The following is a 24,843-nucleotide window of genomic DNA, read 5'->3' as shown; positions in this document are numbered from 1 at the left end:
CAATTATACTCGTCTCTCAGAGCAATTTTCAATTGAGTGTTGAAAGTAACCCGGAATTGAGTTGGGTTTGCTTTACTTTGATTTGTGATTGGTCCAGAAAATTCGCGCCACTCTCTTAACCAATTAGATGCAAAACGATTCGGTCGCCGCGTGTTGCCGCCCTTTTAGCGGTTTGCTTGTTTTTTACTTTGAGTTCTGATTGGCACTCCTGGATATTTTTCTTTCTTCCGATTGCCCGTTGAATTGCTTTGGTTTTGGTTCGACAACACTCATTGGAAAAGCTCTCCAAACGAACGGCTCTAGATTTTAACCTCTATTATGAATAATTTATCTCAGGTGGGGGTCAGCGATGCGGTGAATGTAGCAACTGGAGATGTGAGAGTAAACGGAGAGGTTGTCCCAGACACCGATAAAACAAATCATGTGATGGTGATACCAAAGTCAAGCGGCGCAACTACAGGGCGTGCCATCGTGTTTAAGCAGCTGTCCAAGGGGTTCACCACAGAAGTCAAACTTACTCGATAGTTGCCTTGACGGAATATACATTTTTCTTCCTCTGGACTGATTATTCTCTAGTTATCAGCTGAGTTGATGTTGTAAATTGGTCACCGTAAAGAGTTTCTAAACATCAGCTTAGAAACTCTTTACGGAGGCCAATTTACCTTAACAACTTATTTGATAAAACCAAATTATCTTGTAATATACTCCACCAAAGCAGCACTGCCCGTCGCGCTGAAACGGCTAACGGCGTGAATGAAGCTTTCTCTACTTCTAACTCTCGGCTAGCGTACTGGCGCTTCTTCGCTGTTTCGTACTGCCTGATTATCTTGTCTGGATCCATACGTCTATAGGAGTCTGCATTTGGGTGCTAAATTCTCACAACGAAAAAAAGCCGAACTCTGCCTCTACCAGAATTCCTTAGCAACTATAACCAGTCGCACTAGAGACAAACGCGATTCAGCTTCTTTGTAAAGTCCTTTTATTTCACAAGACCACTAAAATTATTGTAAAAAAAATTATTTTTTTCCTTTTGGCCTCGATGAAACATAGACAAAAAATGGTTCAAATTAGAGTTTATTTCTGTCGGTACTCTTAAACTCACTGATATTCAATTTCCAAGTCTTCCCGGCTTCATATACAAAGAAATAAACGAGGACAACACGGACCCTGCAATGGCGTCTGTCGAGCCTGTGCTACCTGAACAGCGGTTGAGTTTGTCCTTAAATTTTGTCTTTGCCTGAGTCCCGCCATTTTTCGATTGCCCGCTTTTTCGCTCATTTCCATTAAGAACCTCTCACGTACAGGCTACATATCTATATGTCTATCTTAGAACTGAGAAAAAATAATTAATTATTGACTAAGTGAGAAACTGGACGGGAAATGTTTGGCCAGAGGTCATGAAGTACCAGCTTCGCGGCCGGCTCGGTCCATTCCGGTTTCAAACCAAATCACGCTATTTTATTAGCTTTTACCCCGCGATTTTTTTTTTCAATATTTACTGAGAAGAAAATCTGCATCGTCCAAAGTAAAGTTTCAGCAACAAATTTCATTCTTTTCTTTACTCGCGCGGTTAGGTGCAATATCGGCGTGGGCGTCACCTTTGGGAGAACATGTTTTGCTGGTGTAAATGGAGTGTATGTGACCCAAGGTATACTATGTGTAAACGAGGAAAATAGTAGAGCGCAGTTATTCATTTCAAACACTTCAAGAAGTATAGAATTTAGGAATTGAGTTTGCAACAGAAGTTCGAATTCAGGTGTGAGCAAAAGTTTCAAGAAAGTCTTTTTACTTCGGGGCAGATGTTTATTTAGAAATTTAGACGTTAGATCAACGTAAGTCAATTCTAGCTGTCTGAACAGGGTTTTGGAACAATTGAATAAAGGGGGTAAGTTTCTAAAGAAACTGTGGTGCTGCGTCGGTGGGAGAGTATAGCAGGTAATTAAGTGTTAACGACTGAGTTAAAACGTAAATTGGCCACCGTAAAGAGTAAAAAAGTTGACGTTTTGAGCGTTAGCCTGACGAAGGGCTAACGCTCGAAACGTCAGCTTTTTTAGTCTTTACGATGACCGATTTACGTTTTCAACTAAATTGTTAACACTAAATTATTTGGAACTATTGGTTACCGAAAGCGTAGTCACAAACATTTTTGCTATAAATTACTGACGACTTCTTTCTTGAGAGCAGATCCTCAGAGTGACCTCATGAAATTTAAATGATCCCATTAAAACTAAATGCACTCCCTTCAACTAAGATTTAAAACATTTACCTTCTTGCTAAAGACAGCCGGAACCAAGACAAAGCTCTCTTTTCAGAGTAGAAAAAGGTCATAGTACGATGTATGAAAGATGGAATCTCCGGTAGATTCCAGATATAATTATGAAGTGTGAATGAAGAGTAGACTCTAACATCTTGGGCCCAAACTTGAGATATTCCTATAACATGAGCTAATTAAACGTTCATGGATTCCTTCGGTAACAAAGGGGAACAATCTGATTGGCTGAAAATTGTGCGTGGAGGAAGGGATCAGAGATCAGGGATTTTTTAAGACCTCTCACCGCCGTCTGGGTTTAACTTGCTCAGGCAGAAGTGTTCGGGTCTCGCCTTGGGGCACAGCCACCAACTGTACCATCGGCAGATGCTTATTAAAAAAATGTTCATATGAAACTCCTGAGGAATTCAAACATAGTCAAGCGGGAAAAGGCTTCATCTGGAGCAGTGAGCTGTGGTACCTGGCATTCATATCATAAATTAGTCAACGTTTCTTCTCGCTTTGATTCTTAGAGCATGAGCTGTCTCATCAAATTTAAATGCTTTTTTTCTCGAAAAGCAAAAAGCTATTGTGTCGATATTCATCCGACCAGCTAGGGGGTGGAATTATGAGCGTGAAATAATTTTGCTATAAATAAGGGTGTAAAGCATGAGTGTTTTATGAAAATTAAGTTTTCGCTGAGGATCAAACATCACAGAGGGACTGTCAGGAACAAAAGGTAGGTTTATTTCAGGTAAGGAAAGTGTTCAAATTACAACTGTATACAAAATAGAACATTAGGTGAAGTGCTATGCCAGTGATATTCATGGTTATTATATCAAGTTCGAAGAAAACTCAAGCTTCGTGTCTGAGAACTGAAATTGTGACCCAGAAAAAAGCATTTGCCTCATTCTTTTTTAAGCGTGTTTTTATATTTATAAGACTGGTAAGATTTGGTCATCTCTATGGAAGGCTGAGATATGTAGCGGGCTTAACTATTTTGTTTCCTTATGTCAATTTTTTAACCCAATCCTTTGTTCAGTTCTCTCGCGAAACTTAAACGCATCATCATCATTGCAACGTTAAATGGTCCAATTTAATTTTAAAAAAAATTACGATATATGTATATATATCTATTTGTTTTATTCTATGTTTATATTTGCTATTTTCATACAGGAGAATGTTACGTCTTGCCCTCTCTGCGATCTTTGTCCTTTCTCTCTTAAAACCAATCGAGGGAGCTGCAGGTAACAGTTTAAAAGTCAATCGACTTAGTTCATCCATATGTGTATTTTAACTTAGATCGAGCCACTTCGCTTGTCGTAAATTATTATTCAAGTAAGTCTTGAAGTTCCCTAAATCATTGATTTCCTCTCGGTTTCGCTTTCAATCTTCTCTATTTAATTAAAGCGGTCAAATTTCCCATGTCGTAAATAGGCATTAATGTTTTATGGAGAGCTTGGTTATAGATTAAGGGGGAAAAAACGTCTTTTAAACATTTTTTTAGAACTAAGAGCATATATCAAACTCTGTTCGAGAACTATGTTGTTCAGGGTGATTAGTGAAATATAAAGCAGCTGATGCACCAATCACATTTGAGGAAATTGCGATCGTTATGATTAACCGGAAAATCACGCAATCTCAAACGACATCGACGCAAAACGTTCCTCGAGTTGTGCTTTCAAGGTCATAGTTTGTATCCTTGAGTACGGGCTTCGTGCACGCTTTTAGCTATATCCCTTTATTCTTTCTGATATTTCTTTTTATTTAATTCTTTTTATTTAAAGGGGAAAATTTGTACCCGTAGATTATACAATACAAATTGCAGGCCACCGTGCTCGCTCATGAGTAAAAGACCATCGTACTTGTTTACATAATTCCGTAAATTTCTATTGATAAGCAATTTAGAGAGTTAAATATTTACTAATGACTAAAGTTTACGTTTCACTTGAAAAAACCGATTTGCACGAATGGTGCGATATTTATTTGCTTACCTATTTTTGACTTTTCCCGCGCAATTTTCAAAGAGCCACGACTTATGTTATTGTCACGAGATGTCTAGGAGACTTGGTTACAAAGCCAGACAAAATAATAACAACGAAACCAGCTTCGAAACCAACGAAAGTCCGAAACCAGTCATATTTAACGAAAATGACACTGACATGATTTATCATGAAGACATTTTCATGGTATTTTAAAGAAGAAAAAATCCCGATTGAAGAATTTCAATTGATCTTCCTGACCGATGAGAGGTAAAAAATCTCGGGACTGCTCTCTGCTCTTCGAAAGAATAATTATTGTGTTTACTAATTTTAACTCATCTCTTCCAATCAAGAGTATACATTTGAGGCCGCCTCTGATATTGATGCCTTCAGTGTTCCAGCAACATCGGCACTTGCGCAATCGTCTGTACGGTATAAAGATGGATCACATTCAATGAAGTGGACTTGGGCCAGTGGAGATACAATGACACATACCTTCTCCCCAGCAGTAAGTTTTAACCCTTTGCACCCTAACATCAGTATGTATTTTCCCCATACTATCCTCTTTACATTTTTCAAGGTAGTAACAAGGAGAATTTGATAAGAAATCAGGAGCCTCCTAGGCTTGCGATCATTTCCTTTATTCTCATGATCGTAACGAATGATTCAAGAGTGTTACAAAAAGGAGAAATTAGATATTGGTCACTTCGTGTTTAAAGCATTTATTGCCCTTCTTTTAACTTTCAAGATTTATTTATTTATTTACCTATTTTGAACACATATTTAAAATTTAGCCTTAAATCTTCAACCAAGGAAAATAATTTAAAATGTTTTACAAACTTATTTTGTCAATCTTAGCAACCCCCATCCCACCCCCCAAATCAATTAGAGTTAAAAATGCAATTTGTTACCTAATGAAAGATGAACTGAAAATGTTGGTGTATAGTAAGTAAACAGAACCTATTTTAAAGCTTCAAATGTATGCCAGGTTTTTGTATTAGTGTCTATGTGATGTGTTCATTAAAAATAATGGAGATCACAAACTAACTGCAACATACATTTCAGATTTCAGGAAGAGAGCTTCGAAGGGGAGGGATTCAGCTGTGGCTTTACAACAATAATCCACGTGCAGGAGAGAGCTTGGCTGTCTCTTTCCAAAATACTGCATCCACCACTGTTACTGTATCACAGTTCAATATTAAGCTGAATTTTAAGGTAAGGGGTAATGTTGCAAAACACCTGTTAAATTCCTGTGGTCAAATTCAATTTTGCAAGTGTGCAGCAGATTGCTTTTGTACACCTTGATGATGTGTATGAGCATGCTTTGAAGTGTAGCAGAGGTATCTTCTATTAATGCAGCATTTAAAACTATGGCATTGGAAATGTTTTGTGGCAATAATGTAAAACATTGAATTTTTTTCATATTTGCAGTATGATCATGTATTATTGTATCACTTAGCTCTTATGTGAGGTCTGATTAGTTAATCTAGTTGGCTGTATTTCTCTGTGACCTGCTAAATTCAAGAGTTTGTTTGACTTGAAATGTTTCCCCTCTATTTGAACTCAGAGATATAGTAAATAACTTACTGACCTCATTTTTTTGGACTGCACTGTAAGTTACAGAACCTTGTTTTTTCAGCCTTTCAGGGGCTATAAATCTGAGCTGAAAAAACTTGATCGGTATCATAGTGTACAGTCCATAGACTTGTTTAGTAAGGGGTATCTATGGATTACATGTTGATGGTGTTAACAAGTATTATGGCAAAATGTTATAGTAATACACTTAACTGATAGATTTGGGGGATGGTTATTTCAAAGATAAGGACAGAGAAAGACAGCAATCTCCTTAGAATCAGGGAGGTTACTAAGGCAACCAAACCACAGCCCACATCTAAACATCTGTCAACACGACACCAGAATACTTGTGTATAGAATGACTACTTATCCAAACTTTTGGGGGTAGAAAAGAAGTAGGAAGTGAAACAAAGAAAGCAATGGAGCAAAGCAGCAATTGAAAGTAATTTGAGTAAAATCATGGGCATTACAGAAGTTCAATAACTTTTTCCATAAGCTGCTATTGATAATATAATAGACAGCTGTGCCTGAAAAAGGGCTGTAAGGCAAAATATGAGGGCCTGCATGTAGGCCTTTAACTCCCAAGATCTGATTGTTAATTCTCCCCTCTAGCTGCTAGACATTTCCTTGTAAATTTGTTATGAGAATTTGGTGTGCGATCAAGGTAATAACTTGTACCTGATGAGTTTGAGTATTGTCACCACCTGTTTACCAGATAATGTATGGATATTATAGGGAGAAGTAACATTTTAATCACTTCTGGATATTATAGGGAGAAGTACCATTTTAATCACTTCTGGGAGTTATAAGGCTTATGTTGAAATTGAAACCAGCTGTATAATAATCACTTTATTCTTTCCATTTGAAGGGGTGGCGTGCTGTGTGGGTATCCTATCAAGAAGCTATTGTGACTAAAAACAAAGATATTAATGTTATGAAAATAACTGCTCCTACAACTCAAGCTACCATACATCCATTGTATTTTGATCTCTTGCGTTTTGCAAGTGAAGTCAGGAGGCAAAGCCGTGACAAAGTGGTACCACCAATAGATCCAAACCTTTACTCCAACAACAACTTCTGGCAGCAAACCTATCGCTGGAGTCAGGTATGTTTGAACATGTTTGTCTTAAAATATATCTAATAAAATAAAAATGAAATGGGATTTAGCAGTGCACATTCTATGAGGTGGCTCTTCTTGTCCACTGTTTCCAGGTCGAATTGGAATTTAGAATGTTGGTTTTTGTGGATGGAGGAAAAGCAGAGGAATAGGAGAAAAACCCACGGAGCAACTATGAGGACCAACAAAAAACATAAGACACATTTGACACCAGGTCCTTTAATTGAACCACAGTGGTAAGAGGCAAACCCTCTCACTACAGTGCCATCCCTCCCTCCCACTCCTCTAATAATAAAAAAAAGTATAGATCTGTTTAAATGCTCAGTCAGTTTTGTCTTGAAAGATGTGATGTATTTGATATCAATATTGTTCCACAAAATTCATTTATGCAAACTAAAAGGGTTCATTCATGCAGTAACTGTAAATCACTTTGTCCTTTGATCTTGGAGTAAAGTTTGGGGAGCTGGATGAATCAGTTAATGATGGCTGGGGCAAGTTTTGGTGATCTCTGCATTAGGTGCTGTCAAAAATACAATGTTTTAAAGCTGTCAGTGATTTAAATAGTTATGATGCTGATATTAACTGATAAACAGAATATTACAGTATTGTCTTCTTTTGGATACAATTTATCTTCTATTGATGATTAGATATCTCTCACTCAAAGAAAAAATTCACATCCATGTACAGCCATGTAAAATACTCTATGCATATTTCTTTTAGGTATCACCACCAACCATTTCTGTTACCACACCCAGTCAAGAAAAACTGGACAATATGACCCTGATTGAAAAGCGACTAGAGAATTGGTATGTTAAACAGTCTCAGAGCTCACTCCAGTTTCCAACAAATGCTCAGAGGAGATGGATGTCTTTACAGATGCAAGTGGATAGTGCTTACACTCAGTATGAACAACTGAATATTGTGAAAAGCTCAGAAGGTGTTATTACAGGTAAACACCATGTTAATTACTAACCTATGACTTTTTTGCAAAATTCTAACTTTTGTTTGGTGGCAGGTTTAAGGACTGAAAATAATAATTTAACCACTTTAATGAAGTTTTAACCCTTTAACTCCCATAGGTGACCAATGCAGAATTTCTTCTCACAATTTCAATGCAGCATCAAGCAGTAAAGTGATGAGAATAAGGGCAAATATTATTAAGAGGGATTATTACCTGGTCCAACACCAAATTCTCTTAATCACATCGTAATAACTGTATAGTACCCACTAATGAGAGTCACTTTTGAGATGTTGGGAGTAAAGGGGTCAAAAGCTAACTAACTGTTTAAAAAATTGGAAATGACATCCCTTCAATCATGATTTTTTAAAAATTTTCGAGCCTTAGTTGATGCGCCTTCAGTCATAATTTTTTAAAATTTTTGGGCCTTAGTCATTTGAAGTGGATATTGGTATCCACTGGATAGATCTCTGTCCTGTGGATAAAGCAATGGAGTTTGTAAATGCTTATCAGTTGGATAGCAATATATTTGTTGGATAATGTTATCCACTGTTTGAACACTCAGGTGTTCTCCTTATATCCCCCTTACTTAATATGATATTTAACTGACGGAAATGGTGCTCTATGGCCATGATTTCCTTTGCAACTTAACAGTTGCCCTTATATCTAAGCATAACATAGGGTTGTCTTTGGTCAACTCACTGACATACTGGTATTGAACTAAGTTGTTGGTGAGTTCACCAGGGGGCGAACTTGGGGGTTGGGGAGTTGACTAAAAGTGTTGGCAAGTTTAATAATGACAACAATGAGTTGCCTAATGGTGTTGGTAAGTTGCCTAATGATTTCAGTAAGTTGGTTGTTGATAATTTGATGTGTCAGAAAAATGATTGAGAACAGCTTTTTTTTGTTGCTCTATCCAAAAATGAAATCTCCAAAATTGTATTTGCATTGTTACTCTCCAGGGGTGCCTCTTTATGCTGACAAGTCTAAAGTTACTGGTGGTAAAAAATTTGGGGAGGTGGTGGAGAAAGTGCTTCTTCCATTGGCACTGGATTATCATGTGAGATCACGTGATGTTGACGTCAATGCATTGGCGGCCGATCAACTGTCCAACTTGAATGGAACCATGGACCAGAAAAATGATGCCATAAAGGTATGGTTGATTGGCTCTTTAACCCTTTATAGTCCAGTATCAGTATGCATTAATTCTCTATAGTGTTCTCTGTCCATTTTCCACGATACTGGCAAGAGAATTCTACATTCATCAAGGGCTTATTTTAGTAGCTAATCATTTTATTTATTCTCATGATCTTGATATTTTATTCAGCAGAAATACTTTAAGGAGAAGTTCGATGTTAGTTACTCTTGGGGGTAAAATGGGTTAAGGTTCACCCTTAACCTTGATAGGTGTGTTGAGATGAGGGTTTGTAAACATGGTTGTCAAAGTTTTCTAGATACAAGTTAAAAAAGCAAAGTAGAGTTCTTTCTCAGTGTTCTCCCAGCCGTGTCCAAACACGAGAGGCTGGAAGAATTTTTGAATGCTAAGAAAAATCTTAATTGTATTTTGGGTTTGCATGCTTCGATCAATTTGAGGCTTTAACAACCCCCCCAAGGCAACCCCCCCAGGCAATACCCCTAAGCAACCTCCCTGGCTTTTGGAGATTGGTTCGTTCGAATTACCCCTTCCCCCACCCCCGCGGCCAAAATTGTTTCGTAAAAGGCAAGACCAGTGACCGTGACGTTCTTGTAGACCTTTTCTTCTGAGTCATCTGCTCGCGAAAGTGAATTTTTTTACTTTTTTCTCCTTTTTAAATTATAACATTTTCTTTTTTTGCTGTTTATCTTAGCTCTAAAAATGTGAAGTTGCCTTTAGCAAACTTTATGCAAAATAGGCCCCATTCTTTTTTATGAATTTTACCTGCCGCCAAGATGACGGAGGGAACATTTATTATAAGTACTTTTCAGAGAATGCAGGATGGTTTTACTGAATTTTCTTTCTTTTTTTCAACCATAGAAAATAGCAGGAGGTAATCAGAACATTCAAGCCATATTCACCACCGCCCTGGGTACCACTCAAACATCTTACACGTTGGCGGAAGTGAAGGTGGCCATAGGCACTCTGAATACGAAGCGAAAGGAACGATTACTTCTCCTTTTGGAATATATTGAGGATCAAGGTGAGCCTATGAACAATTGGGTAAAGTATGGAACTCGAGTCGTGGGGGCAAAACCCCTCCCCTGATCCAACGATGAACTCATAGTAAGTCAGGGTTAATATAGGTTAGGGGAGGGGTAGGTGCCCAGTTGCTCAGATACTGACACTGATGCGATAATTCATATAATTCCATTCCTGGAGCTCATGAAATTAAGAACTGGTAAGTTCTGAGCTCGTTAAAGAAATAGAGAAAGACGTTTTTCGTCTTGTCACGAGCGTGGGACAAAGAAAGAACTCTGAGTCCCCATGAGGAACCGAACCTCGTACCTTCGAATTCCGTCCTCCGACGCGTGTCATATGAATTTCGTAGTAGACCTCGCTCACCGTGGAGTCTCTGTGGCTCAGTGGTAGAGCATCGGAGCGCGGAATCCGAAGATGTGAGGTTCGATTCCTCATGGGGACTCGGGATTTTTTCTTTGTCCCACGCTCGTCACAAGGCGAAAAACATCTTTCTATGTTTCTTTACCGAGCTCAAAACGTATCATCTCTCTTATTTCCATTTACAAATTTTATACCGTGTTTACCAAAATAGCTTTAAAACATGTTTAAAGCTTTGGTGAGAATGGGATATAACTCAGCTCTTGCATTTGTCAGGTTGGAACGATGGTAGTGGTATTGGTACTTTGGATCATGAGATGAACAATTCCGGTGCAGGTTTTATGAATGCAGTCTTTCTACTGAGGAAGGAAATCACCGCCGCTGGTAAAATCGATGATTATGTGGCTACTATGAAGTGGTACAACGAGTTTGGAGAAGTTTATCAAGACCCGTTTGAATATGCTGGTACAACTGCTGATCGTATGAGAACCATTGCAGTATTCAGGCAAGATGTTTTTCATGTCAGTTCCTTATGTGACATATGTTTTTTCTAAGTATGCGTTACTTTTGTTTACTAATACAAAACTGTGTGAAAATTGGGTAAGTTTCCAAAGAAAACTGTGTCGCTGCGTCGATGGGTTATTCCAAATTAATTTGGTTTCATCAACTGAGTTGGCAATGTCAATTGACCTCTGTAAAGAGTTTCTAAGAGCTGACGTTTCGAGCGTTTGCCCTTCGTCAGAGCCAACAGTGGCCTAGTAGTTTGTGCTCTTACTTCAAATAGTGAGGTCCTGGTTTCGAATTCTGACGGGGTCATTGTGTTGTGTCTTTGTTAATCTTCGAAGGTAATCCGGGATTTCTTTTTTTTCTGCTTCACGACACTCTGTGATTGGTCGAGAAAACTCTTGCTACCACTCAACCAAACAGATGCAAGACGAACGCAAGGGCTTGTAGGTAGCTGGTCAATTGCGCCTTTCCGCGCTTCAAGAAGTTAGCTTCGCTTTTAGTTCGAGTCCTTGCTGCTCCTTGTGTCCTGATTGGCCACTGTGATGACTTTGGTGTCGGTTTTATGACATCCAGTCGAAATGCGCTCTAGTGTTAAACTCAGCATCACGTTTCAGAGATACTTAAGGCTATGTTTCTCGTGGGCTACGCCTTAACATCTTAAAAAATTCAGTCTATGTTTTTTAAGTTCGTAATCTGCAATTATTTTGAATTAACTTCATCCTGAGACATTCTTTAATCTTCTACCGTTACGAAACTTGTATTTAAAAAATACATTTTAATCTCTCCCTTCTCAACCATTCCCTTTTTTGCCTTCTTTTTCCCTTCTTATGTTTATTGTTTTTGTTATTATTGTCAAATCATTTCCCTTTAGACCATTGCGTTCCCACTCGATAGAAATTTATGAATACCTTGCACGAGCAAACTCATTTATCGTGAAGTCAACTGTTAAAAAAATAGAGACGTTCAATCCTCAGCCTTATGTGCGCTGACTCTTTCTTTTGTAGGTTGTTTACCGTTCTAATGATGCCAACTACAGCAGATGCCAAAAAGCTTGATAAAATTCGTGACATGGAAGAACTTGTCTTATGGTACGCCAACGCACTGTCTCCTAATGAAGGTTTCGCAGGAGTTTTAAAGCCTGATTACCTTGGATTCCATCACAACAGCTATTATGCCTCTGCTTACACTCCGCATGCTATCCATTGTGGCGCACTCATCGAGTTTCTACTCAGTGGAACACCATTTAAATTGAGTAAGAATGAGCTAGTTACAGGGGAAAGTAAAGTGGGGACAAAAAAAAAGAGCCACTGCGTACCAACCCCTCTGCAAACCAAACATTACCCCTAATTTGTTTTAGTTGACCGTTATTGGGTTAGGGGAGGAGTAGGTGTGCGGTTTCTCTGATACTAACATTGATCCAAATGGATTAAGAAACCGTTGGTTTGAGATATGCTCGAGAAGTCTGATTGTCCGATTGTGGATAGTCCTGGAAAGGACTCCTGTCAGTAGCATTGTCGTTTACAAATATGTTAGCCACATACTTAGCGCTATGGCTGTGAACAACATTATAGAGGGGAAAAGGCTAGGAAGGAAGTGTGCCAGCGGATGATTTCTCTGAAGTGTGGTTTCCAAGGTAGCGAAACGACTACACAAAGATCATGGTTGGAACTACTATAAAGCTCTCTTTTATTTAGGTTTCTTCTTCGTCCATTAACTCAATAATTATTTTTAGAGGCTCCTTTTGTCTTATGTTCTAGCCTGCAAGAGGAGACGCCTCTGTGATCACATTGTTTCGCAAGGGAAATGTGAGGCAACAGGTGGAGAGAGGCATCTTCTCGTAGGATTCCTGAGCACTCTCATCTTTCGGCCGTGTAAAATTGTCTGACGCAGTAATAAACTAGCTCTGTTGTATACTTAATATTTGGGGTATACGTTGATTTTAGAAAGGGAGTAATTGTATTTTGCAATTAGAGTTTGAGTTGTGTTTTCGTGGTTTTGGTTCAAAGGTGAGGACACAAGCAAGCATATTAAGAAAGGTCTAGAGACAATGAGGATTGTTGCCGTTAAATACTCAACTCCAAACAGTGTATGTGGTCGATTTCCAGGATTTTACCGTGCAATTTTGGCCAAGAATTTTCCTGCCTATGCTTACGCCGGTGCAACTGCTCCCAGTTTGAACGCTGATGGAAGTCTGGGTGAAATTGCTGCTCTCGACAGTGATAAGATCAAAATGTTTTTACGACTTAATGATGCAGGCAATGAGGATGTTAGCGATTACTTGGAAGATGGGACGATATTCACAAGTATCTATTACCTAAACACTATCGGTTCGATCAACATCATGGAGGAAATAAGCTCTAAAGCTGCTTCGATGAGTGTAGCGGCCGAAAGTTCGCCCCAGGGATTCTGGACGAAAAATTATGCTTCGCTAGTGATTGCACGAAGAGAAAATTGGGCGGTAACAATGAAAGGCTTTAACAAGTATGTCTGGGACTTCGAGGCTTCAAGCAATCAAAATGTTTATGGTCTTTATCAGAGTCATGGAGCACTTCTCGTTGCAAACAGCGAGGCGTCACTTAAAACTCTAGATATCGATAATGGTTGGGACTGGACACGACATCCGGGCACAACAACAATAAAAATGGATCTTGAACAGATGGTTAGCCAGCAGCGTAGGTAAGTAATTAAATCCCGTTCGCTCAAATCCGTTTTTATCGTTTGGCTGGCTTCTCGAGCGGGCAGATCAAATGGAATCGCGTGTTCTGATTGGTTAGCCTAGCGAGCAAGATAGGCTCATATTCCCCGTTCGTGATTGCCCTCTTCGATCCCGTGGACTGAAAAATCTCCCTGCTACCGGATTTCTAAATTCGTAACTTTTGGGGAACTATTCTATTAGTAGAAGTTTCGTTTAAGGCTCTTTTTAACAACAACAACAACAAATGTCATGTACTCTATATCAAGTTTTAACAATGTATTGAATAGAAAATAATAATTTATTACTGGTATGATAGTAAGAGGGTAACTGCATCCTGGAATAACTAAGGAGCTAAAAATGACAGGGAGTTGTGGATTCCTCCCCTCCCCCCCCCCCCCCAAGGAAAGAAGTGCGTTTTAATAGAGAAAGATACAAACATGGCCCGAGTGCCAAATAGCAAGGTCCACACTCACTGAACTTAGGTTTCCAGAAACCTTATGGGTAATATTAAAGAATTGGTCCATACTCAGAGTGCGCGTATCGAATTATGGATGCACGTGGGAAATTTGGAGAGCGCCACTAGCAACTCTAGCTCCTTGCTTCTTCAGTCCTCTCAAAACTTCCCAAGTACAACCGTAACTCGATATACGCATAGTTAAAGCGTGAACCAATTCTCTAATATTATCATAAGGCTTAGGTCGATATAAAATTGTGTGCTTTTTATTGTCCATTGGAAATATCCCCCCTCCCCCACCCCTCTCAAAGTATCCAGTGGGCCGGAAATGAAACATGTTAAGTGTTTTGCTTTAGTTTTAAATTCTGACGTCCTCCAAAAAATATATGTTTATCATTAGTGGTATTGTAGGCTCATATGGTACATAAACAATCGAAGAAGAGTATTTTGTCCCACGTAGGACAAATGAACCAATTATATCATCTGACATTTGAAGTGGCTCCACAGATATTTTCAACCCAGGGAACTTGCGGGCGGATTGACTTTGATTGGTGGCGGTGATTATGCTACAGGAGGCTTTGGAATGGATTTCTCACAGCCAAGCTATAAGTTTCCAGCTGGTTCCTTTCAACTTGACATCACATTTGGATTTAAGAAGAGCGTGTTTTTCGCAGATTTTGCCGTGATTTGTCTTGGATCTGGAATCACAACAACCATGAGCTCGCCCAATATAACTCAGGTACATTTAATTGTTTCCCTTTCAATTAAGCATCAAGCCTGTTAGAGACCGCTCTCCTTCAAATTTGTTAGAATTATTTCTGCAACCAAAAACTTAATATCATCGAAAGGCGGGGACAGATACAGTAAGAACTGTTACTTGTGGTAACTTGCAATTTATCTAATACAATCAACGTGGAGGAAGTATGGTGACGAAGGGGTTTGCACGGTGGACCTCTGTTCGAGAAGTCTGGGTTTGAGTCCTGGGAAGGTCATTTTGTTGAGTCTTTTAGCCAGATACTTAAATTTTTTATTGCCTGTCTTTAAACAACGGTATAAATGCGTACCTGTAAACTGTAAATGGATTTTAGGGATTACCTAAAATGCACTGGAATAGATAGATAGACAGATAGAGAGGTAGGTAGGTAGATCGATCGATCGATCGATAGATAGATAGATAGATGGATAGATAGATAGATAGATAGATGGATAGATAGATAGATAGATAGATAGATAGATAGATAGATAGATAGATAGATATATAGATGGATAGATAGACAATTTTATTTAAAGTGAATGAAGGGGTTAAGTTTCTAAAGAAACTGTGGTGCTGCGTCGGTGGGAGATTGTAACAAGATAATTTTGTATTTTCAACTGAAAATACTTTTTTTGAAAACAAAAATATATAAGTGTATATATAGAAAACTGAATACTTCTCGTTTTTATATGCTTAAAAAGTTGCTAGTTACTGTATGTTATCCGGAAGCGAGATCCATTTCTTAGCCTCAATTTAAACCGTGTTTTGTGCCATTAACCTTTGTTAACGTAAGGATACTGTGGTCTCTTAAATTATACTTGTCTCTCCTTGATTTCGTTATATCGCCTTTACTAGTTAATGCAAGGCCCTGTAAACAGCTAGTTATTGTTGAATGGACGCCAAAATTTTTCCTAGTCACTTCATGCCTCAGAAACTAGTGGCCTGTTTCTCGAAGGTCCCAGTCACTTAACGGGCCATTAAAGCTGTTCTGTTGTCATTCAAGATGGGGGTCTCAAAACTTTTGAAAATTATACAATAAAACTATCAGATAAAGGAACAAAATAGACTCGTTAGGATGTCAGAACCTGCTTCTGTATTCTTTAAATTTTGATATTGAAATAGGGCTTTGGGCGCATTTAGTTATTGAAACCTTCGAGAAACGGGCCCCTGGATAGGTAGAAATAGGGTCTGTGTTCTGAAATGGTGAACCTTTCAGTCGCATCAATCATGCTATGTCCTTTCTTTACGCGACAATATTTTCTCAATCTTTCTCATGAGAAAACTGAGCAATGCACGTTTGAAATTGGTTGCAGACCACGTTGTTCCAGACGAAGCTTCTCAACGCAAGCAACCCATCATCAATTCTGATAAACGAAACAAGTCACTCACTCAACACCGACTTGACAAAGGCGCCGTCCTTCTTTGGCACAGGAAACCATGCAGCTACACTTATGGATGTCAATGGTAAATACATGATATGTACGATTCGATTTAGGCATTGAGCTACTGTATTTCTTTATTTTTTCCAAACTTTCCCCGATCTAGAGGCCACTATGCATGATATTAAAACAATGTGAGTGAAAGAATAATTAGAATATGTAATAGGGAAAATGAGTTGTTCAAATGTGGTGATGGTTACAAACAGTTCCACCGAAAATCGCTGATGAGCAGAAGAACGAAAGATGTAAGCGGCCCAGGTAAAAATAAATGGTCTCTGAGTCCAGTACATTCTTCCCGGGAATTAAGTTCGGGCTTACACTTTCCGATATAAAACCAATCGAATCGTCCATTTAATCAACATGCTACTGAAGGACAACCTCAAACGTTCACTAAATACATAAAAAATTTTTATTAAGCAAGATTACACAGTGACCCGACTGTGGCCGACTTCTTTTTTTCGTTTTCATGACTTGAGACATTCTGGCGTGGTCCATGTAGAGGCCAGGAAAAAAATTATCAAGGCTAACGTTGGTCATCTCTAATCCAACAGGCTTGTTCAACAGACTGCGTTTTGATTGTGTATCTTAATACCAAGCCAAAGTTACCACAACAACCACTAAGAAAAATTGAAAAAAAAATCACGAAGAGCCAACCAGAACTCAGAGAAAAAAAACGGAACATACAAAGCGCAGGGAAACGCGAGCGAACTAGTTATGATCGTTCAGTTTTGCATCTAATTGGTGGGAAGCGTGGTGCGAGTCTTCTAGACCAATCACAAAGCCCGCTGAAGCAGAGCCAACGTAGTTACGGTTTCCTTTTGATACTTAACTGAAAATTGCTTTAAATGAAATGCCTTGCGGCCAAAACATCACGCCGAAGAATTATAAATCAAATTGGTTGCTTCGATTTGAAATCTACCCGGTCCTGCCTTAAGGCTCTGTAATATTCTTAACGCCCAAGGCCCCCTCTCCAATGATTGTCAAAAAATGATAAATAATGATTGGTCCGAAGATTTAGATATATGAAAATTCACATATTTGCACTGCGGTGGAAAGATGAAATTAGAAGATCCTCGCAGCTAATAACACTACTGAAACTAGTAGTTGTAAGTAGGACCTGAAAAAAATTTCAGGCCCGTACGGGATTTGAACCCATGACCTCTGCGATACCGGTGCAGCGCTCTACCAATTGAGCTAACAAGCCAACTGGGAGCTGGTCAATGAATTGGGTACAAATAAACATCCGAGTGAATGAAGATTTAGATATATGAAAATTCACATATTTGCACTGCGGTGGAAAGATGAAATTAGAAGATCCTCGCAGCTAATAACACTACTGAAACTAGTAGTTGTAAGTAGGACCTGAAAAAAATTTCAGGCCCGTACGGGATTTGAACCCATGACCAATGATTGGTCCCTTAAATGAGAAATGTGAAAACTTGGTTTGTGTTTTAAGTCTGGTTCTTGTAAACTGATTGGTCAGTTTTGTCGTGATACTATAGGCTGCAAGACTCAAGTAGCTCTTTTGGGTTGTGATCGTTCAGTGTCTACTGTCGGTGACGGTGACATCATAACTGCCATTTTGCTTTTCTGTAATGAATATGAGTTTAGGATTCGAATTACATATATCTAAATCTTGCTGTGAGGTCTAACGTGACCTCTCCTTTTGCTTATTATGCTTGTGTTTAGGACACTATTATTTTACTTAAAATAATAGAAGTTTCATTATTCTCTCATTTTTAAAAATTTAAGGAAACACTTACTACATTCCCGACGCGCATAACCAGGGACTTAATGTGAAAATTGGCTTGCAAAATTCCAGAAACCAAAGAGGTTCAAAGGCTACATCGGCTCGGTACGCGACCGCATGGCTCAACCATGGAGTGAACCCAACGGACAAGGGTTATGAATACACCATATTGGTTAACAGACCCTCAGAAGAAGTCCGGGTAGGAATTTTAGAGTTCATTAAACGATTCCTTCAAGCATGCGCATTTAAACAATTAGCTCTCAGAAGTGTTGCATGCGTAACTTCTTGCGATTTCAATAGATAGTCTGCAAACAGGTGATAAGAATACACAAGGTCATCAGCTCTACTGTAGACTGCTATTTTGCCATGACACCTAATTCATTACCATAAAATGTATGGCAGTCAGTATTGTGAATTTCGTACAGGATCTGGAAGTTAAGTTGCTTTTATCAACAAGTATTTGTTGACAAGTGGACTGGAAACGAACAGTTGTATCTCAGTGGTCGCTTTTCAAGAAGCATTCCTTCTTCGCTTCTAAGCCAATGGATTTTTACCGAAAATCTGTCGAAATAGGAAATTGTGGGATAGATAAGCACACACGTTAAGCATTCTTATGTACAATGTTTTTTGTACCAAATGATCCAGTCTCGCATGGAAAGCCACATTCCTAGCCTTTTTATTTTAACAGGGCTCAAATAGCCTTCAGCAATATTACGAGTTTTTTTTCTTTTTGATCTCGCACTAACATTTTTCTGTTCATAATTTGAAAGACTTTGGCCGAAAATCAAGCTAGTGGCAGTTACTGGTATCAAGTACTTCAGAGAGACAATAGGGCTCACGTGGTGAAGATCAATAATTGCCCGAGGCAGGGTGAGACACAGTATGGATACGTTTTTTTTGACAAATCTGTCCGTACCTCGGGTCCAGTAAGGCGCGTCACAAAGGTAAAACTTGTCATGGTGTGGTCTAGCTTAGATAGGAGTAAAAACAGAGTTGGTTTAACGAGACTAACAGAGAGGATGAAATTCGCGAATATATGGAGCGTCTCCTTTTGCTAAAAGAAAATAAAGACGTAAAGCGTTTCTTTTAAAAAAGGCATTTTGTTCATGTTTTTTTCTTATGGCTAGTTGGTTGGTCCTGATTTAAATTTTAATATGCATTAATTGTTATGCATTGTTTGTCAAACTGTTTTTACAAGTTTTGAATTTTCAAAGGCATTGTAAGTCACAGTTTACTACGTGTATAGAACTATTATTTTTTCTTATTATTTATTATTATTATTATTTATCATTGGTTTCCTGCTGTTCAGTAAGGAATTTTTACCATGGGATTTTCAAATTCCTGTTGAAGCTCTATACCTTGGAAAAAATTATGCGTAGAAATATAATGCTAAGTTTCAACTTTTCTTTTTAGAGAGCCATTTTTTGGTGTTTTTTTCTTAGAGCTAGTTATTTAGTCCTGATCTTAAATCTCTATATACTGTAACTTTTATAAACTAATTGTTTGCAGAACTGTTTTTAGAAGTTTTGAATTTTTATTTTAAAAGGAGTTGTTAGTCGCAGCGGAATATGTTTATACAAGTATTAATTATTATTGTTCATTTCTTATATATTACTTTGATTTATTATTAATAATTTTTATTCGTAAGTTATTATTATTATTACTATTATTAATATTTATCATTTGTTTCCAGATTTTCATAAAGGTTCTTTTACTATAGGGTTTCCAAACCCCTTTTGAAGCTTTATAGCATGGAAAAAATTGTGTCTAGAAGCGTTTTTTTTTTTTACCAAAAGGCACATAATTCTCCGTTTCAACACTGTTTCATCCTTCCAGTATAATTCACCGTCACAAAAGAAGGAAGAAAGTTTAATTAGATAGGGACAAAAAGCCTAAGAGCTGCTGTCCAAATTTCTAAAGGCTTTGTTTCTATGTTCCTCTGATGTAAATATATAAGCATCGATCGTAACCTTTTTGATGGAAAAAAAGGCATATTTTCTTCATATACATGGCAGAGTGCCACGTTATTGAAACTTGAGTAGTATGTATGTAGTATAATCTAAAACTGTGGATAGCATTGAAGGCGCGCTCTGATTGGCTACTCAAGCTCGAAATATCCTTCGCTATTCTTCAGAGGAACTCACACTGGATTTGCGGCAGAAAACATTTTAATCGTTTCTGGAATAAATTGGTTTAAATCATATTTTTGTCCCATTTTGCTTCAGTCTCGGCGGTTACCAGTATGTAGCCACCTCCATTTAGGTGCATAGTTATTAAATATATTTGTTTTAAGTTTATGTAAAGGAAAATTTCTTTTTGGTCATTTCTGGACGTGATATGGTTTTTGTGTAAATAAATATCGATTGATCTACGGTTCTTCTGATATTTTATCTCACAGGATCCTTGCATTGTGATGGTGGAAGAAGTGGATACCCAAAACTTGTACATTGCAGTCTCTTATCCAAACCTAAATTTCAACATCTCCAGGACTTTGGATTGGGGCAGTCAGGTCAATGGGCAAGAAAGGTTTTATTCTGTTAGCACACCAGTTGAAATAGAGGTAATCTGAAAACTGATATTCCTTCTTTTTTTACTTCTTTTTTAAGAATACTGTTGATTCTTGCAGTCTGATTGGCTGTTAGTAGTTTGATTATTTACAAATGACACAATTGTTAAATGATTTCTATAGATAGTCACATGAATTCAAGTGCAATTTGGACTAAATAGGGAGGAATAAATTTCGTCAAATACTAACAAAATTGCACGAGCCCGTAGGGCTCGTGCAATTAGTGGTCTTTGAAAACGTTTTCATGTGCTCATTAATGAATATCTTAACCCAACATGTTACGCAGAAAAAATCAAGAATTTACACATTTGATAATGATAGTGTGGCTTAAACGAATGAGGTAATCTTGTTTTGTATGAAGAAAGCGTTTTTCAGTTCATTTCCCTAAAAACATCATTAAAGTTATTACAACGACCGATTTGAAAGAATGTGCTTGTCACTCGAAACCTGTGAAAAATCAAAAGAAAAGAAACTGAAACAAACGAACCTAAGTGCGACCAAGTCGAGATTGATTTTCCTTTTGATCTGAGTGATTTAGATTTAGGAGTGAGTTTCGGGACCTTCACAGTTCAATAAAATAATAACAACACAATTCATAATTACACTCGTCTCTTAGAGCAATTTTCAATTGAGTGTTGAAAGTAACCTGGAATTGCATTTGGTTTCCTTTAATTTGATTTGTGATTGGTCCAGAAAACTCGCACCACTCTCTTAACTAATTAGATGCAAAACGATTCGGTCGCCGCGTGTTCCCGCGCTTTTAGCGGTTTGCTTGTTTTTTACTTTGAGTTCTGATTGGCACTCCTGGACATTTTTCTTTCTTCCGATTGTCCGTTGTAATTGCTTTGGTTTTGGTTCAAAAACTCATTGGAAAAGCTCTCCAAACGAACGGCTTTAGATTTTAACCTCCAATAATGATTTATCTCAGGTGAGAGTGATCAATGCGGTGAATATAGCAACTGGAGATGTGAGAGTAAACGGAGAGGTTGTCCCAGACACCGATAAAACAAATCACGTGATGGTCAGACCAAAATCAAGCGGTGCAACTACAGGGCGTGCCATCGTGTTTAAACAGCTGTCCAAGGGGTTCACTACAGAAGTCAAACTTACTCGATAGTTGCCTTGACGGCATATGCATTTTTTTCTCTTTAGATTGATAATAAGACTCTTTGAATGAATTAAACGATGTTAAGCGAAGTTAAATTTGCTAAAGCGTTATAGAGTGCTTGTCACGTAAATGTAAAGCTGAATAGTAGAATGGAAATAAAAAAATAAACGTTTGACCAAAACCAAAAATTAAAGTTGTTCTCTCAGTTTTAAACCGATAGTACACTTTAAAACGTCTAAATCTTAGCCTTGAATACTGTTAAAACCGAAGACCAATGCTAAGAGTAATCTTTAAGGGGGACTGTTGCGTGACATTGAAAAGAACGACCGCGTAGGAGACTTTACTGTGGAACGTCACTGCGACTTGAAAAGTCTCAGGACACTCAAGGTGGCCGGAAACAATTTTTTTAGTCCTACCAGCTACTTTTAAAGCGTTCAAAAACCTCAGACTTTTCCCTCTTCGCAGTGAAACCAATTTCACCCATGTGTTGACTTAAGGATTATAGATTGAATTAGTGGGCGCTATTATTGTGCTAATGTTATGGGCAAATCTTATCAAACAGCTCTTTGGGACGATCTCGGAAAATCCTCACAACCTCAGGATTTTTTTTTAAGAAAAGGCCTTGCCTTGGAGCGAATTTTACCAAATTAGCCGGTGGTCAGAGCATTGGAAAACTGTTTCCAGCCACCTTTAACGGTAAAACTGCACCTCCTACCCACCTTTAGTGCGTGTATGCGTGTGTGCGTGCGTGTATGTATGCGTGTGCGGTAGGGGAGCTTACCACAGCAAAAATCATTCGCTATTCGGAGGCAGTCCTTCAGTATCTTTTCAAAACCTACAGTTCCTTTAATTTCTGATGTGAAATCACGTAGAAATTTGGCAGCCTAGCTCTTTGTTTCGGCTGCTGCTTATCATCCCTTTTTGTGAAAATTCCAAACTTATTGACTACGTAATTGAAGGGGTAGGTGCCGTTGTTCATACTTGTAGGCACTTCTGAATATATTGCCTGGTTGGACACATTAGAGGCCTCTAGGATAAACACCATCCTGGTATAACTGCCGCCTGAAAATATATTAATTTTCTTACGCAGCATTGTCTCCTGTTGTCTCTGCAGAAAGTTCCGTGAGGTCTTATAATGGGTGATAGCCAACTAACTCAGGTAGTGTGTCCTTTCCTTTGTCATAAAGACCTAAAAGAATTCAAAAGCCACGTTATATCCTTTAATGGCTTATAGAAGGGGATTGGGCAAAGCTATGACATAAATATTGCCCGTGTATCAAAGAATAGATGAGGTGGCGTGGACTTGAACTCAATTCGTACACAAGACTCTTTGAGCCACGAGTGGCCGAAAATTGAATGATAGTCAAATTAGCAACGTTCACACTAGTTCTCGCGAGATAACTAATGAGCCTTACATGAGTTCAAACTGCGAAAGTATTGTCAAAATTACGACTACTGACTAATTAAACAAAAAACTATGATGCCCAGACGAACACCTCAGATGCTGAATTGGAAAAATCAAAAATCTTCTTGAACAGAACTTCAAAGTTGGGGCAAACAACAAGCTATTGGGTGAAGAAGATACTCAACGAAGCAACTTGGAAAGTAAATACGTAAGCTTAACTCTTGTGTTAAAAATCTTTATTCTTTAATTTGTTTTTACTGTGTTCGATAATTGCCAGGTATGGTTTGATGTTTGATATTGCGATACGAAGTCCTAGTAAATGCTCTCGGAGCTTCCAGTTTCAACAAGTGAGTCGTCTTTATTTGTTTAACAAAAAACAATGTGACAAGTGAAAAGCAATTCATTCCCGGATAAAAAACGTTGGATGGAATGTAATTTTAAATAATACATAAGATAGGTTGAAATCTTACAGTATTAGCTTAGCGTACTTACTCCTTTTTACGCGACGCGTGATTGGTGAATGAAATTCTCCATGATGCTTGATTTAATAGAAAAATTCAGTGTGTTTTGTGATTGGAACCTCCCTGTGCCAACCTCTTATAAGCCGACCGAGACCCTCCAATTTACGCACTTCGCCTCGTGCCACCCACCAGGCATAAAATATGGTTGCCTTAAAGGCAAGCAATAAGATTTCCTAGAACTAACTCTTCGAAAAAAAACATTTTGAGGGGGGCCGTTTGAAATTCAAACAACGCCTCAAAAAAGGAGGGTACCCAGAAAACATCAAAGAAAGGTCTCTGTTAGGGTCAACTTTGTCTCTTGATAATCGGCCCTTAAACATACACAAAAGCTGAAAGGTCAAGAACGTTTATTGCCTTTTGTCACAATGTACCACCTGGCAATTAAAAATTTAAAACAAATATTGATGGAGCAATGGAGTCTGATACACAATCAGCCCTTGCTGAAAACAAATTTTCCAAAACCTCCGATCATCTTTTACAAAAAGCGAAAGTCTCTTTAAGACATGCTTGTGAGAGCAAAAATATAATTTGAAGGTGGTACTGCGACGCGACTACGAAAGCCACATGGGAAGTCCTTGCCGGTCTGTCTTTACCTTTATTCTCATATCGTGTCACCGCGACTTATCGCTTGCATCCACTTTTCTCTCCTCTCTGTTGTCAATTCTTCTTCGAAAGAAGAATTTGATAACTGATGGTATTCGATGAAATCCAATCCCTTGGTTCCGATCACTTCTGCTGCCGCAGCCGAAAACTAAACAAAGAAACATTTCTACTTTCTCACTCACACTTTACCTCCTTTTACAGGAGGCGCGGTGGCCTCATGGTTAGTGTGCTCGACTCCGGTCGAGTGGTCCGGGTTCGAGCCTTGGACGGGGTCATTGTGTTGTGTTCTTAGGCAGAAACTTTACTCTCACAGTGCTTCTCTTCACCCAGGTATACAAATGGGTACCAGCAAATATGCTGGGGGTAACCCTGCGATGGACTAGCATCCCATCCAGGGGGGAGTAGCAATACTCCTAGCCGCTTCATGCTAAAGAAATCGGAGTTAAGCGCCGGTCCCATGGGCCACTTGGGCCTGTATAAAGGCTTTACTTTACTTACTCACACCATTCTACAAGCGCATTTGTAACTATTTCTTAGGCACCAACATGGCGGATAGCAACCGCCTTAAGACAAAAGTCACACGGGTGAAAACCAAGAATAGGCCACCGAGCTGGACCATCGTTTCCGT

At 38.5% G+C, this 24,843-nt stretch overlaps 1 protein-coding gene across 2 annotated transcripts; it reads left to right on the top strand.

Annotated features, from left to right (window-relative positions):
* The first annotated feature begins 4,349 nt into the window (after positions 1–4,349).
* Positions 4,350–22,845, top strand: LOC131778727 (chondroitin sulfate ABC exolyase-like). 2 transcript variants are annotated; one of them, XM_066159676.1, is made up of 16 exons: positions 4,350–4,500; positions 4,584–4,738; positions 5,296–5,445; positions 6,674–6,910; positions 7,643–7,871; positions 8,843–9,033; positions 9,895–10,057; positions 10,690–10,918; positions 11,925–12,172; positions 12,927–13,596; positions 14,577–14,808; positions 16,137–16,287; positions 18,015–18,211; positions 18,783–18,956; positions 20,411–20,572; positions 22,801–22,845. In XM_066159676.1, exons 1-16 carry the CDS (start codon positions 4,494–4,496, stop codon positions 22,810–22,812), a joined length of 3,207 nt encoding a protein of 1,068 aa, XP_066015773.1. In that variant the 5' UTR covers positions 4,350–4,493; the 3' UTR covers positions 22,813–22,845. The 2 variants fall into 2 exon arrangements, with proteins under 2 accessions (XP_066015773.1, XP_058951157.2); XM_059095174.2 differs by lacking the exon at positions 22,801–22,845 and adding an exon at positions 21,507–21,853.
* Positions 22,846–24,843: the final 1,998 nt, after the last annotated feature.

Source organism: Pocillopora verrucosa, chromosome 12 (genome assembly GCF_036669915.1).
Source record: "Pocillopora verrucosa isolate sample1 chromosome 12, ASM3666991v2, whole genome shotgun sequence".
In the NCBI taxonomy this organism is placed as follows: Eukaryota; Metazoa; Cnidaria; class Anthozoa; order Scleractinia; family Pocilloporidae; genus Pocillopora; species Pocillopora verrucosa.
The sequence above is the reverse complement of the archived record's forward strand: the minus strand, read 5'-3'. Positions and strand labels throughout refer to the sequence as shown.